The 17493-nt window shown below is 37.4% G+C and overlaps 1 protein-coding gene across 1 annotated transcript in view; it reads right to left on the minus strand.

Annotated features, from left to right (window-relative positions):
- LOC103129708 (aryl hydrocarbon receptor-like) overlaps positions 1-2624 on the minus strand; it is a 43300-nt gene extending 40676 nt beyond the window's left edge. Inside the window, exon 1 of the mRNA XM_007540890.2 lies at positions 2151-2624. Within this exon, the coding sequence (XP_007540952.1) occupies positions 2151-2209 (59 nt within the window). The 5' untranslated portion in view covers positions 2210-2624. The remainder of the gene's footprint in view (positions 1-2150) is intronic.
- Between the last annotated feature and the right edge of the window lie 14869 nt (positions 2625-17493).

Raw genomic sequence — 17493 nt, forward strand, 5'->3', positions numbered from 1 at the left:
GACTGTTCGCAGCAGCTCGCGTTTGCTCTGCTTTTGTTGAAAAGTTGAACTAGTTGAACTACAGACTGGTTCGATGAGAGAGGAGGAAACAGAAAAGGGTTAAAGCAGCCTGGAGCGGCTGGAGGACGGCTAAAAATGACTTTTATTACACTCTGAGAGGCTGATGTGGTTTTATTTCTGCTCAACGATCCCTCAATCCCTCATTTAGGTCCATACAGACCGATTAGGACCAGGGTTACCGACGACAATCTATTGCTGTACAGCATTTTGTTTACTAATAGGGAAAAACTTTAAAATTATGAATACTTACCAATAAAAATACACAATTTCCCTGTTATTAAAACACAACAGTCTGGGTTCAAATTCATGTAAGAAACATTTTTTTAACATTTTTTAATCCTTACGGAGGCAAATCAACTTTAAGAATTAAAGTTTGGCTGATTTAATTCATCTTCTGGTTAAAAATATTAGTTTTGTTGACTTAGTTTTGTTATTTTCAGATCCACATTTGACTACAGTGGACCTATGCCCCTTTGCGCTTCAGTATACACAAAATTTGCAGATTTTTCTCTGAAATATTCTAAGAGACTCAATGCTACTAATATACTATATAATCCAGGAGCATCATTAATTTCCTTGGTGATGATTGGCTGCAAGCGGTAAGGAAGACCACAGGTGTTAGCTTCTGCGGTGGCTCTAAGATGCGCATTAATGCAAAGTTGTGTATATTTGGCGCTTGAACTATAACAGCAGGCAGTTACGAGGTCTAAAGCATTCGCTGAGGGATGGATGGATGGATATACTTACATCATTTTAGACCAAAACCAAATTATTCAAACCAAAAATACGGATCAGAAATAGAAGATCTGGATTAGCTGTCCTGAAAAAGGCTAAATTAAATCCTCTCCGAACGAATAATCAAACAGAGAAACAGTTTGAGAGATTTTTCAGAAATCTCTGAGATGTTACAACAAATTGATTCCTTCTGGTGCAAACCTAGAAGGTCTTAAGACACCTTAGAGCAGAAGCACAGAAACTAAAGCACTGAATAATCAATGTATCCAAAGCTGCACACGTACCCTTTGGTTACTTTTTGACCACTGCACCAAAGTAAAGATGCTTGGCCGTATTATATCAACACAACCACCTCAAACCAACTGGGAAGCATGGTGGTGGAGGGGTGGTAATGTGGGCTTGTTTTGCAGCAACAGGACATTTCTGCTCCAACCAAACAGGCCAAACACAAACACAGCAGCAAACATCGTACAGAGTCCTCCGACATGGTTTACGTCAGACGCTGGCATGTTACCTGGCTGTAGTGTGTTTGGCAGAAAAACAAGTCAAATCTGTTTACATAAGGAGAACCAGCGGCCATATTGGCTTATTGAAGCAGCATGGGAGGCAAATCCAATTCCAGAGGTTAGAGCAACAACTAAACAGAGGGTCACCACCAACTGGTTTTCAATAATGGCTCCTTATATTCAACAGAGGATTACATTAAGTGTTTATGGGTTTACTGAAATCAATACAGGGTCGACAGAGTTCACATTAACCCAATGAACAAATCTGTTGACAATGCTGCAGCAGAGGAAGGAGATGTGTGTGAATGTGGGCTTCTGGTTGTTAACAAAGAGATCCAGTTACTTAATTCGGACAAAACTCACCTGAAATATTCAAGGTTCGCCTCACATTACTCTCAAGGACCCTTCAGAGAGTCCTCAGAGGGGAAATCCAGAGGAAAACACAAACATGTTTGCTTTCATAACTAGAAAACCAAGAAGGTTTCCCCCTAAAATGCGGAACCCAGCCATGCGGGGATAAATGGATCGAAATGATGGTTGGGATATTTCCCAACGTCACGACACACAGAGTACAGAAGGGTTTATTACAGCTGTATAACTATGTAACAACAGGCTGCAATGCACTGACTGGTCTGGATGTGTTTGCACAGCTGCACCTTCTTGTTTTGAAAATCCAAAAAAATATAAACACAGATTTTAGAGCGATGTTGTTATTAAAATAATCAGATTCACTTCCTTGGTAGCCCAAAAAGGCATAAAAACTGGGAAAATATTCTTAAATGACTATTATTAGAGAGTAATCAGTTGTTAATAAAACAATTTAGCGAAGTTATACTTTTGTCAACTTACGTTTTCTGCACCGGCTTCTTCCGTTTCTTCATCGCGTACTGCGCCGTGCTCGGCAACATGGTGAGGCAACGCAACAAAGTCCAAATAAGAAAAAAGTTGAGCTATCCCGACTTTAAAAGCACCTTAACACGTCCAGACCGGTTCGGAAAAGGTACATTCCCCGAAAAATATCAAAATGAAACCGATAATAACAGCGAAAAAGAAGGGGAAAACTCGACGGCCACGAATGCCCTGGTACAGCTCGGATTGTTTGTTACGGACGACGGAGACTTTTCCGGACTTTTCTCGCTACGCCGACATGGCAAGAGGTAGCAAACCGTCACAACTCGTCATGCTTGGGTTGTTCGAGCGTTTCCACTCCGGTATCATCCGAAAAAGAGTCCAAACTTTGATCAGTTTAAGGGGTTCCCTCGGAGGGTTTCATAGAGACGACCTTCTGACTGCGGCGGCGGCGCCCCCGTTGTGATTTGACGGAGCGGAGCAGCGGCGTAAAGTGTGTCACTGTAACATCAGAGCGGAAATATTTAAGGTAGACCGACCACAGCCGCACAGGGACTACACATGCGCAAGCTCCCTGGACGACCTTAAGAAGAGTTTTGTAACAATCACACTTAGACAACTGTTAAACTTCGAAAATCTATACTTTCATAATAATAATAAAAACCTTATTTGATGTGTAAATAAATAGTTACAGCTTATATGTAGTACAAATCGTTCTTACTTTTGGTTGTTATCACACTTAAACCAGCTGTATGTAACTTTTATATATATAAAAAAAGTTTTTTACATATTTGTTAAAACTATCACCATGTTGTGACATTATAATATGAAACATATAATCTGAGAAAAGGTCTTCCTCCCTGGGCTGTTATTGCAATCTGAAGAAATGCACCGCTCTGGTCAAAAACAACCAATCAGTGCCAGGAAGAGGGTCTTAGCGCTGTCTATCAACCTTGTGAACATGTTTCTACATGTGTTAATGGTGGAGAAATAACTTACTAGCCATCATCGGTAGCCATGCTAACTTGTCTTAGCATTCACGACAGGTTCTGCTGACATGGAGAAGCTACATTGTACCAGACCAGAGAGCAAGGTGAGCATGATTGACAGCGCTAAGGCCCGCCTCCTGGCTTTGATTGGTTGTTAATAGTTAGCACTGGGAACACTGGTAGAAGGCAGAGGAGCTTGATTTTTTCCCCACAGATTATCTGTCTCACTATTCTGTCATGACTTAGTGAGAGTTTCAACAAATATATATATATATATATATATATATATATATATATATATATATATATATATATATATATATATATATATATATATATATATATATATATATATATATATATTTAAATGTTTTTAGTTTTACTGCAGCTATAAATGTTTTAAGATCATCTGAACAAAATATTAATCAAAGATGACCTGAATAAATACAAAAAGCCGTTTTCAAATGCCTTAACCTTAGTCATACATCATAAATTAATCAAAAACTACCTCTTGTCATTACTAATTTGTATTTATTAAATTTTTTGATGATTTGAAACATTTAAGTGTCACAAAAAATATCTATAGATGTATTTTTTCAGCACCTAAATTAAGATTATTAACTGATACTTGTAAACAAAAAGTAGTATTAGACGAAAGTGGAGAAGTTTAGTCCTAATGCACAGCTCTGTGTTTGAGAAAACCAAACCCATCACGCCAAAAGGTGGATTTTTGTACAATTCACAGATTTAAATAGGTTTGCAACCTACTTTTGCTGAAATGAGTAATCTCTCTGTAAGATAGTGATATTAACTAGATGTTTCCGGTCACTAGTTGAGCTAAAACATTCAGTTTCCAAACAAAAATATAAGTTTTTTCACCCCACATCTTTTACATTACAATCTTCTTAGATTAACGAGTCTAATGCAGCTACTGAAGTCTTTACTGTCTGAGGTGTGTGGGATTTTCTACAATCAGTTTGATTTTATGCATTAAAAAGAACTAGTTGGTTTCACATACTGTAAATGAGTCATTCTTTCTGGGGACAATCAGCAGGTGAAGGCTGAACTTCTTCCCCTGTGGCTGAACTCTTCCTGCGCTGGCTCGAGGTCTACAAATCACGAGGTCCCTGCTCATATTTATTTAATGTTTGGGTCGTTTGGCAGTCACTCACCGTATCCTCCTACGCTCTGTCACACTGAGGTGCGCTGGCTTCTACAAAGCTATAAATGTGAAGGATTCCTGTGACGTTCCTTTTATTCACCGCAGCCAAAGTTGGTGTGATATATCACTGTTTTTGTGGAGAAAAACCTGCTTCAGCACGCCAAAGACTAAATTTACAAAACCGAAAGGCAGACAGACTAACATCTCGGGACTTTCAGGGTGAAAAACAAGAACCTTGGTATTTACTGGTCCTCATATCTGACATGTGTGAAGTAGTTTTTGCTTGTTTTTGGTTCAAGACACCTTGTAGTGATGATTCAGGTGGTGTAATGTTGCAGGTATTCAAGACTGTAAAAGAAGAATTATCACATATCAGGATGCAAACAGTCCTGACAGAAAAGCTTGTTCAAACAAAGACGGCAAATATGTGCAAAATTCAATACGATGAGAGAAGAGAAAGCTGCGATAACGTCCAGTCAGTGGACTCAGACTGATCAAGCACAGCTGCCAGCTATTGATCTAGGAACCAAAGGCAGTCCGAGGCAGACCGTTGTGATGTCTGCTTCGCTACAGAATACGAAGAGATGCAATGAAAGGCACTGACGCAGAAACAGGCTTGAGATAATTTGTGCTTTGGTAGTTGATGGCCTACAAACATATGGTTATTACCCAGGCGAGCAAAGAAACACTACAAGGGTAAAGAGGAAAAGAAAGAGAGGGAACAGGTGGGAGAAGCGATGAAGCAGGTGAAAACGGAGGTGATGACAGGAACCAGGAAGAACTTGGACTGGAGGAAGAGTCAAGTTCAGGACCTGGTTGTAGAAACCTCCTCCAGCTCCTTCCAGAGGGGATTTCCTCTAACTCCTTCAGGCTGGCCCAATCATGTCAAAGGATCCACAGTCTGGGGAACAGGAGCTCACCAGCAAGGACACGAGGACATCCAAGGCTCCAGGAGGGTTTCCAGGATTCTGCTCTCTGGGTAAGGCACCAGGTTTCCTCTGTTCTTAATCCATCACAGACCATCACAATTTAGTAAAGTTTAAAACTTCAAAATACATGACTTCAGCCAAGGGTCCAGATCCTCTGATTAAGGCAAAGTGTAGAACAAGTGGCTGTTTTTTACCAAACCACTTCTGGTCAAAACCCGACCACAGAGCCTATTGATGCACATCCTACACAAACCACGGAGGCTATTGATAGCACACTGCTCTTATCTAGTTTTCAACATTTGAACTACATCGATAGTCTGTAGCTGCTTGCCCTTGCAAGGGTCAGGATTAATGGGTATCCCCAATAGTCACTGGACGAGAGGCAGGATACACCCTGGACAGGTCACCAGTTCATTACTAGATAAACAACCAAATACAACGTAGAGAGACCAAAGAACCTACTGGTATTGGGTATTGTTTTTGGACTGTTGGGGAAGCCAGAGTACCAAGACAGAATCCACTTGGTACATGTGGGTTCTCTCTTGCATGGGGAGAACAGTGCTACCAACCACACCATTGTCCAGTCAAATTATTATAAATAAGTTAATACTTTTCTGAATATTTTCATCATTTCTTGTATATTTAGACATGTCTTTTAATGTTCACAGAGAATCGGTGATGTCTTTAAAGGAGCTTCATTGGTCACTGGTGGCTCAAGTCTGCTGACACGGAAACTTCAAGCAGGAACTGAAACTTTAAGATTCAAAGATCTGTTTAGTAATAATGTAAATTTCTTCAAACAAAGAAGAAGTAACTTTCACCGTTCCAGTTTCAGTTTTGCTGCTGCACTGAAGGAAACCGTGGTCACACATCCTGACAAAACTGATTGATCTGGACAGCTCAAGCTTTTAAACAGCCTTTTCCTGTAATTAGAGCAAATAAAAGTTCTTAAAGGAATAAGTAAAGTCTCTGGCTGACAGAAAGACTGAGGTTTTCCTCTGATCAGAGCTTGTCCCTGGATTAGGGAATCTGCCTGTTTCTTGTTGCTGGGATTAACTGTACGGAGAGCGGAGCTGTCTGAGAAGCCAGCAGCCTTTGTTTCCCATCATTAGCCGCTCAGATCCATGACTAAACGGCACTATTTCAAACACTGGCAGCACACAAAATGTTAACTTTCCACTGTGCCACCGCAGACCACCACAGCATTTTATTGCGACATGCAGAGGTGGCCTTTACATGGCAGTAAAAGCTCCAGTAGGTCTGGGTACAACTTGTTAATTATCTCCAAAGTAAAGCTGGTGAGGCTTCATATCAGTGGCTTTTCGTCAATGCTCATCAATTTCAAGAAACGGTAATTCAGTTATTCCAGGAAAAATTTAATTGTTGATTATTCAGCTGTATCCAATCTGCTTTGAGTGGCTGGAACAGCTTTAGAGAGTATTGTTTGGCCAGAAGATCTTCTTCTTGATGGTTCTTTGTGCCTTTGTTTTGGATATTCAGGTATGTTTTCTTACTGTTGATTCGTGTTTAGCTGTAGTTTTTCTTCTTCTATCAGTCATTTTGTATTCATTCATTCTATAGATTAGACTTAGAGGATCCAGTAATCACCTCCCCAGCATTTCTGAGCCAGCCAGTTTCTATGAATCCAAAAATCTGCTGTTCACATTCATAATTCCTCTTCCTCCTAAGTTCCTTCTGTACGTTTTGGTTAATTTTTCCAATAACTCTACTTCCTTAAAACCAGCAGTGGACGATCCTGGCTGTAGAAGTCCAGCTGCTTGAATGCAAAGGAATTTCGGTCAAATAACTCAGTTCAAGAACAGAACATTGACCTTGAATAAAATCCATTGCTTTAAAGTGGTAGAGTCATTTAACCCTCCTGGGCCCTCTTCACATTTCCTGAATTTACTTCCACATAGTGTCGGCTGTTTTTATGCAGCCTGCAAAAAGCTGAAGATCTGCTCTGTATTAACAGTAAACCTCAGGCTGGTGGCATATAAAACATTTTTTTAAACCAAAGTTTGTGTTTTCTGAACTGCCAACTCATCTTTGCTGCTTTGTGTTCGGTTTATAAAACAAACGATGGAAATGTGGAGCAACTTTCCAGACTCGCAGCGTCTCAAATTAACTTCTAGGAATAAAGATGGTGAATCGGGATGTGATTATAGGTTGTGGGCTATTGAAGCAGCGGGCCGGTCCTGGTTCTGTCCCGGTGAACAGAAAACCCAGCAGGATGAAGTTCTGGTTGATCCACTGGTTCAGAAATGCTGTTGGTAAATTAACAGCAGATGTTGCTGAGTTTGGATGTTCAGTTTCAAGTCGGACTGGACTTTATTCCTGAGCAACAAACAAAGAGAGCATTATTTATGTTCTTACATAAATAGGAAATGTAGTTCCTACTTTGGCCTTAATGTTATAAACAAGGTCATTTAAATTAAATTAGGAAATGTCAGGAAATAGGTGCCCATTTTCTGCAATAAAACTCAATTAATTGCATGTTGCAGGTTGTTTATATCAGTTTTAGGATATTTTTGGAAAGTGCTAAAAACAAGAAGAGTTCAACTAAATGGATTACTTACTAGAGATTTGTTCAAGAATAAAAACCGAACCTTGTTCAAAAATAAAGACTGTGTGTCTGTAATATCCCAACGTCTGGCAAAGGATTCTTTTTAAGTACCAAAATTTAGGGATGAATTATTCTTGAATTATTTAGGAACTTAACGCTAGAAAAAACAACAACACATGAATGAGTTAAATCTACAAATTATTAGAATTTACTTTAAGTTTAACTTATTTTTTCCATCTGGTTTGTCAAGATGGAAACCAAAAACCTAATAAACCCTTTAAAATGTATTCCTACAAATTAACATGTTAACTTGTTAGCAAGTTTGACTTTAGCATTTGTTCTGCATTTGATGTGAACCAAACCTGAGGTTTATCATTTATCGGCACTCTCAGGTTTAAACTGTTAACCTACAAGTCAGACGTTAGCATTAGCTCTGCTACTAAACTAGCAAAAGACGGTTATTAACTTGAAATGTGGTTTAAAAAAGACACACAATCTTTATTATTTCAATATGGTTAATACTTTCCATTATCACACATCTCAGAAATATGCAGACAGAATATGTAAACGGACTTCAGCTGGGGGTAGTTTCTTCAATCGATGCTTTAAAATAAAACGAAACAGACGAGGATCTTTGTGCAGCAGGATGTTGAATATGAAAATTTGTGATTTCTTTCCCCTTCACTTTTGATATGATGATGCTTTATATATGTGTTAAATATTTCTGGAGATAATGCATCAAAGAGACGCAAAGTTGCATCTTTTTGGCCCCTCTGGCTACCCATAATTGGGTGGCAGATGGTTGTTAGCATAGACATAATATAAGGATAGACCCCGCATTTGCTGCTCCGGCGCAGGAAATACGGCGGCCATCTTGGGGCGGTACACCCTCGTACTTTGCTGAACCAAAACAGCAGAAGATGCCTCAGTTCTGCTCGGCTTATTCGTGTTTAAATCTAAGAACTGTTGATGTCAGGGACCGGGGGATGACTTTTCACAAGTAAGAATGACATATTATTGTTAGTATGTTGTGAATGTAATATTACTGTACTGTATTTATGCCCACCAGCGAAATGACAGCAAATGTTAGCTATCGGTCTTCAGCCGGAGATTTGATGACAGGAATATGTTTCAAACAGGCCTACTCACAATTTCAGTAGCTTTGGTTAATTATCATTATCAACAAATCTTAATCAAATTTGGAGTTTTATGTTCTTTGAAATATGAAGATCAAAAATAGTGAGTGTAACGTTTTTCTGAATGCTCAGCTTAAGAAGGCAACATGGCTCCTTAGTTTCAACCGTTGCCTTTTTATTTTTGCTTTGTTATAACAGTTATGTGCAGATCAGCCAGTACAAAATAACTTCAATGAACTCACTAAATAACAGTATATGAATCAAATAACATGGACCTCATTCGAACAATGTTTTTGTGTACACACTCCCAGATATCACGTTTTTGTTTTAAAGGTTTCCAAAAGATAAAGAGATGAGGATGGTTTGCAGAAAGGCAGCACCAGAAAAAAGCTCTGCAAAACTGTCCTATTTCAAGGCTATTGTGTAAAAATGTAATGAACATGTAAATATTGTCACAACAGATAACACACACACACATATATCTGAGATTATCTGAATATATACATAATATGTGTGTGAATAAATTGCATCTTTGGTTGTATCTTGTAAAACATGTCATACTTTAAAACATTGTATTCCACCAAAATTATTTAAATATGTTAAACTATACGTTCCTATACATGCAGTTTTAATAGCTGTATGCCTAAAATTTAAATACGTGACAATGTGATTACTATTCAGCGTGTTATGATCTACTAAATGCGCTGACACTTTATTGTGCCTGTCAAACACATAACTCTGAATGGAGCGGTGTACCGCTCCAAGATGGCCGCCCTAAATCTCGTCAGCTCCAATAGGCGAGAGCGGCCCATGAGGCGTCTATCCTTATATTATGTCTATGGTTGTTAGTCTTAAAGCTACAGTTCAGTTTATGACGCGATGTTCCGTGCAGGTACTGGTCTGAACAACCGCTGTTCAACTTTCCGAGTTATCAGACAAAAAACAGTTGCATGTGAATTTGGATGAGCCTTTGAAGTCTGTTGGATGCAAATCCAAATCAGAAGATATTCAAATGGTTCTGAAATGGAGAGGGAAGCTTTCAGGTTTCCACTGTTCGGCTCAGAACCACTTCCTCTTCAGTTCAGGATGAATTTGCACCAAAACGGAAAGTTTTCGTTCCAAATACAAGATCAGGATGTCGTTTCACAGACAGTTTTTTTTTTAAATCCAATGAATCAGGTTGGACATGATTTGAATTTTGCAAATTCTTGTTACTTACTTCCACTATTTCATAGCTACGAACATGATCAAAGAGGATAGTTTGAATAAAACTTTTTGCATAATCTGACAAAAATATCAACAGGACACAAAAATCCTACTAAAACCACAACATTTATATAGGATTATAGCTTATAATTTATGACTAAAACTAATTACATGTTAGCAATGGAACCATATTCCTCCTGCTAGCAGATGTCTGTGTCAACATGTTGTGTGTTTTATTATGAAACATGTAAAAACATCTGGATTTGATGAGTAGATTTCAGCCGCAGCAGCTGATACTGATGGTATGAAAGGATCTATGAGAATTTTAATCTTTTGCAGATTTTAAACGACTGGCGGAGTGATGCAGGAGTTTTACAGTTTAGCAAACATCTCCACAAAAACATAAAAATACTTATAAAACTCTGAAAACTCATCGCTAAGGAAGAACCAATAATTCTTGTTTTTACATCAGATTTAAATGCTTCAGATCAAACCTATTTTAATTTCTGACAAAGAAAACTTGAGTAAATATCACTTGATCAAAGTTCAGACTTTGACTAGGTCACTCCAAAACCCTATGTTTTTGGTCAAGAGCAGATATTTTATGTTGCTTTTTACTTTACTAAATATTTAGTGAATATGATCTACAGGAATAATAATAAATCTAATCATTTATCATGTGTGATCCTATTGATATTGCCTGGGAAATGTAAGTTATTCTTCCTTCTGAATTGATTTTAGAAAAGCTTTTTCAAACTGAAACTATTATTTATGGATGTTTTATAGATTAATGTATCCTTTAAAGTGTTTTAAGCTAAGAAAGCCAGTAGCTGACATAGACTGGTACAATGAAAACTAAACAAACTTAGAAATAGTGAGAAGAAACAAAAAGAGAAGCAGGGAGAAACTGGATCCATCAGCCAGTTAATGAAAGTTTAAAACTGGGAGAAATGGGAGCAGCTGAGAGAGGAGACCAGGCAGGCAGGCTGAGGGAAAGGAGGAGAGGAAGAGCAAAGACAGGAAAGTTAGATACAATAAATAATGAGATCTGGGTTTAGCATAATAGAAACACAACCAAAATAATCCCAGGATATGACAGAAAATCCCCAAAAGATTCAAACCCAGGACTTTCTTGAGCTCCAAATCCTTCTTCACCACTTTGAAAAAGTTTTTATTCAACAAAACATGACTTAGGTCATTATTTGTAGGTACCACACAGAAAATGAGCATAAAAAACAAATAAATTATGGCATAAAATAGACGGAGAAGCTGCAGTTTGGAGATTCTTGGGACAAAATAAGACAGAAAAGAGCTCAGATGTTTGAAATGTTCTGATGTTGCTGGATCAAAATGTTACCAAACTGAACCAGCCTCCCAGCTGGAAGTAAATGTGTCAGCGTGAAAGTTTCCATCATCCAGCGCGGAGCTGTTCTTGTGCTCTGTGGGAAAACGTCTTTGTTTGGTGATCCTGGTCTCTGATGCACTTCTGGAATTCCTGATGCGGAGAACGATATTCCGGAAACAGAAATATGAGAAAATTCACAGCTCCGGGTCAGACAGAGATAAACCAAAACATCTTATCTCCTCCTGGTGTGAAAACATCTCAGCTTCTTCTTTCTCAATCAAACCCAGAAACAGAAAAATAAATCATTTATGGGGAATATTACATAGTTTATCCTCCCACTTCATTCCTGGGATATCAAACCCCCGCCTGCATCAGAGCCGCAGCGTTTTCATTGTTTCCATTTCGAAACAAAACCAGACGAGCGTCAGAGTTTAGTGAGAACAAACCAAAGATGTTCAGATGAAAGAGAAAAACTGCAGAGCTGTTCTGGTTCCTTCTGGCCTTACTGGTTCTGTAATGGGCAAATTCTGCAGATTTTTCATTTAAGCAATTTTATACAAGATTAGAAATATTAAAAATGCAAATAAGCATTTTATTGCCTAAAGTGCAACAACACAGCTAAATAAAAACTTGTAACATCAACATATTAGTGATCTTGTCTCAATAAGAAATTAATCAATTCATTGAATAATAAATTAAATGAGTTTGATCATTTCCATTTTGATGATTAATATGTTTTAAGGAAAATGTTGTTTATGGAAACATGAAAATACATTTTATTTATTAGTTTTGATTGTTTTTATTCCAGTTCCAGGCTTAAGTTGTCTTTTCAAAATTAAAGTTTATTAATCTTTAAAACAATATTATTATTTATTGCAATAATTTCTGAGACAATTTATTGTTCAGCAAAATTTTCACAACAGAAATGCTGTGAAAAGCTCAGCATTTCTGCTTTAGTAATGATTAATAAAAGATTTTTTTTATATAATTTGAAACAACTATTCTACTACTTCAGTTTTTTGTAGAACATATTTAACCTTAAATGCAAAATTTAAATATTTTTTGTACAGTTTTAGCTTCATTGCTGCTCAGAATGGGCTTTTTCTTTTCAGCAAATGTCCTTTTTATGAGTCTGTAAACTCCATTTATTGATTATTTGACGAGTTGACGATTATTTCAGTAATCAATTAATCATAATTTATTGTTTCAGTCCTATTTTCTGGAAGAGTTTCCAGAAAGTTATGAATGTTGAACCCATCAGGTGGAACCAAATGAACCGCAGTGACTGTAGTTTTTGGGAAGTTCTGCTTCCAACACGTCGTTGTTTTGGGAGTTTTAGTGTGAATCCGTCTTGGTTTTCATAACTTCTGACTCATCGGATTAAACACTGCAGTCAAAAACAAGATGGCGTCACCGCGGCCAGAGAGCTGGGAAAATATTAGGTCATTTTGTAAATGATTCATGATCAACTGAGTTCACCGAGAACCGCCGACAACTTCCAGGAATAGGTTTCTGTTTCTCTAATTACTGGAGAAACTTCTGGACCAGTCCTCTTTAAAACAGAGCTTCCTTAATGTAGAGGCCTTGACTTTGACTAGACCAGAGGTATGCAACCCTTACAATCCAAGAAGCATGTTTTTAATTCAGTGAAGCAAAATAAAACAGTAGACCCACAAATGTTTCACAACAAATAACCACAATTTCATTTGTTTATGTATGAATATAAAGTTTCTAAAAAATGATGGATAATTTTTTTTTCTGTGAGATATTGATATTTGTGGAAAATTATGTAAAAGAAAAAATGAAATAAAACCTCACATAATTTCCAACCTAATCATGAGAAATAAATCTGCATAAATATTTACTAACCCTCAACTATACATTTATTATGTTTATATGTAAAAACTTTAATTCTTTATTAAATTTATTCGGAGCCATTGTGGAAGCTACATTTGTTTCCAGAACTACAGGTTGGAAACCCTTGGACTAGACCACTGTAACACCTTAACTTTGTCAGCCATTTCATTGTAATCTTGTATGGAGTGCAAATAGTGACGAAATTAAGAAAATTACACAACCAGCTGTGCCTCTGTTGTATCCAGCTACTGATCTGATTAATGATAGACTAACCACTCCAAAAGCAAGCCGTGCTAACTTTTGTTAAAATAAAGTTAGCATTGGAGTGGCTAACGGTTAGCATGTGTAGTTCTGTAAAAGAAAGCATGTCAATGTACTGTAATGTATGTATTTTACTGATGTAATATGTGAACCATTTTCTTGATTAAGTTTTATTTTTAAAAAGTGTCTGTTCCAGCCTGCATGCTACTCATGCTAACATGCTATCCATGCTAACAGACAGCAGAAGCAGATCAAAAACTGATCATCATAAAGAAAATATAACACAAAAAAGGCTGATCTTTTCACAAACTGCTTCAAAAAATCTGTTGAATTATAAGATTGTTAAACTTCAGATTCATATTTTTCTCATTGTTTATATTTTTGTTGCTTACCTTTTGTGTTTGGTGGGTTTATTTGTTAATGCTGATTGAAAATAAATAAATAAACTCCTCAGGTTTTAAATGTATAATTGTTAATTTATTCAATGGGAAAAGAAGGTAAATAATGTAAGTTTGACACATTTATCAAATAGACAGTTATAAGTGCTGTTAGAGGGGAATTTAAAGAGGTTTTCTCCTTAAGAAGCAGCTTTTTCAGTCTTTTTTTTTAGAGATTCTCTGGTCTTCTCAGGGTTTTTTAACTTTTACCAGATTGACGGCAGCAGCAGTTGTTCCTTAAACTCTTTGCTGATGTCTTCCCATCCTGGTTAAAAACAACAGACTCGTCACGTCAAACTTTTAGCTACTGTGTCAAAGCTGAAAGAAAAACAACATTCGAGTACATCACGGCAATTAGTCCCGTTTGACCTCGAAGGCATGACTCACTTTGAGTCTGAGAGCAGAGCCGTTTGGCAGCCGGGTCTGTCAGCGAAGTACACACTCGTGCAAACACTCCCCCTCCGAAGGAGAGTCGGTGAGGATCGTTCTCACGCAAAGCCTCGGCCCTCCTCACATTCACTGGGAGTGTGTTTCACCCGCCGTCTCAAGATCCTGGGACGGAGCGAGCCAGCCCAGACTGTTTTTACCCCTACAACACACACACACACACACACAGGCAGAATGGGATTCTGCTCGCCATCTGGGACTGATTAGCATCCCTACTTTCCAACAACACACACACGCTTTAAAGGATGTGATGGCGGCTTAAACCCAGTCACCTCTTGAAAACATCTCCTTTCTGAGCTCTCAAATCATTTCCTATGAACGTCTTTGGCACGGCGTTTTGTGCCACTCCTCGTTTCCTCCAATCACCGTCAAGAAGGTGGAGAAAGAAGAGTTCACACTGCGCCACAAAAACAACATCAGAAGCAAAAGGCTCTTTGCATGACTAAGAGGCAGCAGGTGGATGGAAGAAGGTTCAAAGCAAAATACAGAAATTCAGACAAGGATATATTTCTATCTAAAGGTAACAACCAGCAGAGGTACAAACAAACACTTAAATTATTAAGCTGCAGATAAAAACTGAGAGGAAACTGAACACAAATTGGAGCAAATATCAGCAACTATATAAAGAGATGTTTTTTTCAAAATGGCTGCCAAACGTACTAAACAAACGTAAACAACTACAACTCCCAGCAGAGATTAAAACATCTACCAAGATGGATGTGCAGTATATAAATATTAACTACATTAACCTGCATGGTTTTCACACCAGAAGATAACAGGTTGCTAATGATGCTAATTGCTAATATCAGCTTCAGTGCTAACAGCAGCAGTTATCTCTCTAAATGGCCACATGTAAAAAAAAATCAATAAATGGATCAAAAACTGTATTTAAATGTTTGTTTTGTTCCTGAAGTGTTGCTTTTCTATATTCCTCTAGCAGTCAGCTGTGCTGTGCAGCTAATGTTACGTCAATAAAGGAAGGAGAAGTTTTCTCAGAAATATACAATGAACTTTGACCTTTGGCTTGAGGAGCCACAACTCTAATATTCTTAAACCAAATAGAAAACATTCAAGGTAAAACTGAAATGTAAATAAAGCTAATAAAGAGTCTGTTTCCATAACAACAAGAGGTTAAAGTGAAATAACTTTTTAGCGTTCAGATGCTTAATAATTTGTTGACATTTAAAGGTTATAAATTCTGAAATTATTTGATTGTTTGGGAATAAAAGTTAAGGATGAAAGTGAACTGAAAAACGAACTGGATCGTCATGAGGCTGAATTAAAGTTTCCAGTCTAATAAAATGCAAATCATTGATTCTGTGGTGTTTGATTTCCGGCATAATAAAGCTTATTAGTTTTCCTGAAAGTTTTGTGAAAGTTTGGAGACTGTCAGCAGGATTAATACATTTCTTTCTGAAGCTGATGCTTTTCACAACGTTTAATGATCTTGTGGGAAATTAGTTGCTGCCAAAGCTTTGGTCTTGTGGAAAACACGGCGGCGAAGCTGCTGGGAAATAACCCGGCTCTGCAAGAAGCCTTACCGTCAGTCCCATCTCTGGTTTCTCTCTTCAAAGAAAACTCGACTCGCTTGTTGTTTTTGGCTGTGGCTGATCTGCTGTCAGGGACAAAACTGTGAGCTCAACAATTTGACAAACAAGTTTTTGAGTCGCAGATTCATAATCGTCATGCTGCGGGCTTACGAAGTGGAACGACCCAAACTGCAGACTGGAGAACATCAGGACCTGTGCTTGGATACCGATTATGAATTTACCCAGAGAAAAACATTTCTATCAATTTTTAAATCTTGACTCATCTCTTCAGAACTTAAAAACGGAAAGTAAAGATTTTCAGTTCAGTTTATCACAAAATCTGTGATTAAAATCTTAATGGACCTGATGTCCAAACATAAATCAGATCTCTCTAAAACAGCAGTTTCAAATTCATTTTGATTTTGGTTCATATTAAAATCATTAATGTCCTCAAACTGCCAGAAAATTTTGATAAAACCCTATTAGTAAATCGCTAAATATGCCTCCGCACCACCAGGGGGCTCCCAAGAGCATCACTTATTCATTTGTTTATTATTTTCTACCTTAAAGATTGCACATTTTCACCATTTCCCACATCTGTTCCAAATATTAAAAACAGTTGTTTACATAAACTTGCTAACTTGTTTACTGTAAATTCAGTGTCTGCAGATTTTACTTTTAAATAGTTAAATTTATATGAAACACAAAATAACATAATTATTTAGAGCGTCTGGTTGTTTGTTCCTGTAAGGTAACAAACTTTATATCACAGTGTCATGTAAGTAATTAAAAATTATGCTAATTAGTGTTGCCTATAAATGATGAAGGATCTGGTGTTGACATGTTAGTATGGGGGGCCTAATTGAAATTTACTCAGGGCCCCAAAAAGCCTTGAACCAGCCCTGCATTAAAGTATTAATAAAAAGCTGCACAATCAAAGAAAACTTCTTCAAATGAATAAAATTGAATATCTTTTCGAATTGATGTAATTTGGTTCCATAAAGATCAAATCCATTTTGTTTTGATTGAAAATATTTAAGCACAACTGTTCTTTTTCTTTTTTTAAAGGTTTTTTTATGCGTCTCTCAAGAGTTTAGGCCACATAAAAAGCACTGGCGGGCCAGATTTGGCCCCCGAGCCTCGAGTTTGGCAAGTTTTAAGTCTTCAGTGCATCATTGCAGGGATTTAAAAAGTGAATATTTGGTGAATTTTACCTTTTAAATATCATGAGTCTCCAGTTTTTGGTTGATTTGACTTTTCAGCAGGAAGTCATCAAGTTTGGTAGAGGCAGCGCGTCGCTCGTTGGATGCAGGTGTGTTTAAAAGTCAACATGGAAAAGATTGTAAAGATGAAATCTGTTTACAAACTCAATTGTTTGTTGCAAAACTGTTGTTTAAATTTGTGATATCAGTTATGATTTTCTTTCTTTAGCCTTAGGAATTGTACAAAGGCAATTCTATTGTAAAGATAGCTTAAGTG

Source organism: Poecilia formosa, unplaced genomic scaffold (genome assembly GCF_000485575.1).
Source record: "Poecilia formosa unplaced genomic scaffold, Poecilia_formosa-5.1.2 Scaffold571, whole genome shotgun sequence".
Classification (NCBI taxonomy): domain Eukaryota; kingdom Metazoa; phylum Chordata; class Actinopteri; order Cyprinodontiformes; family Poeciliidae; genus Poecilia; species Poecilia formosa.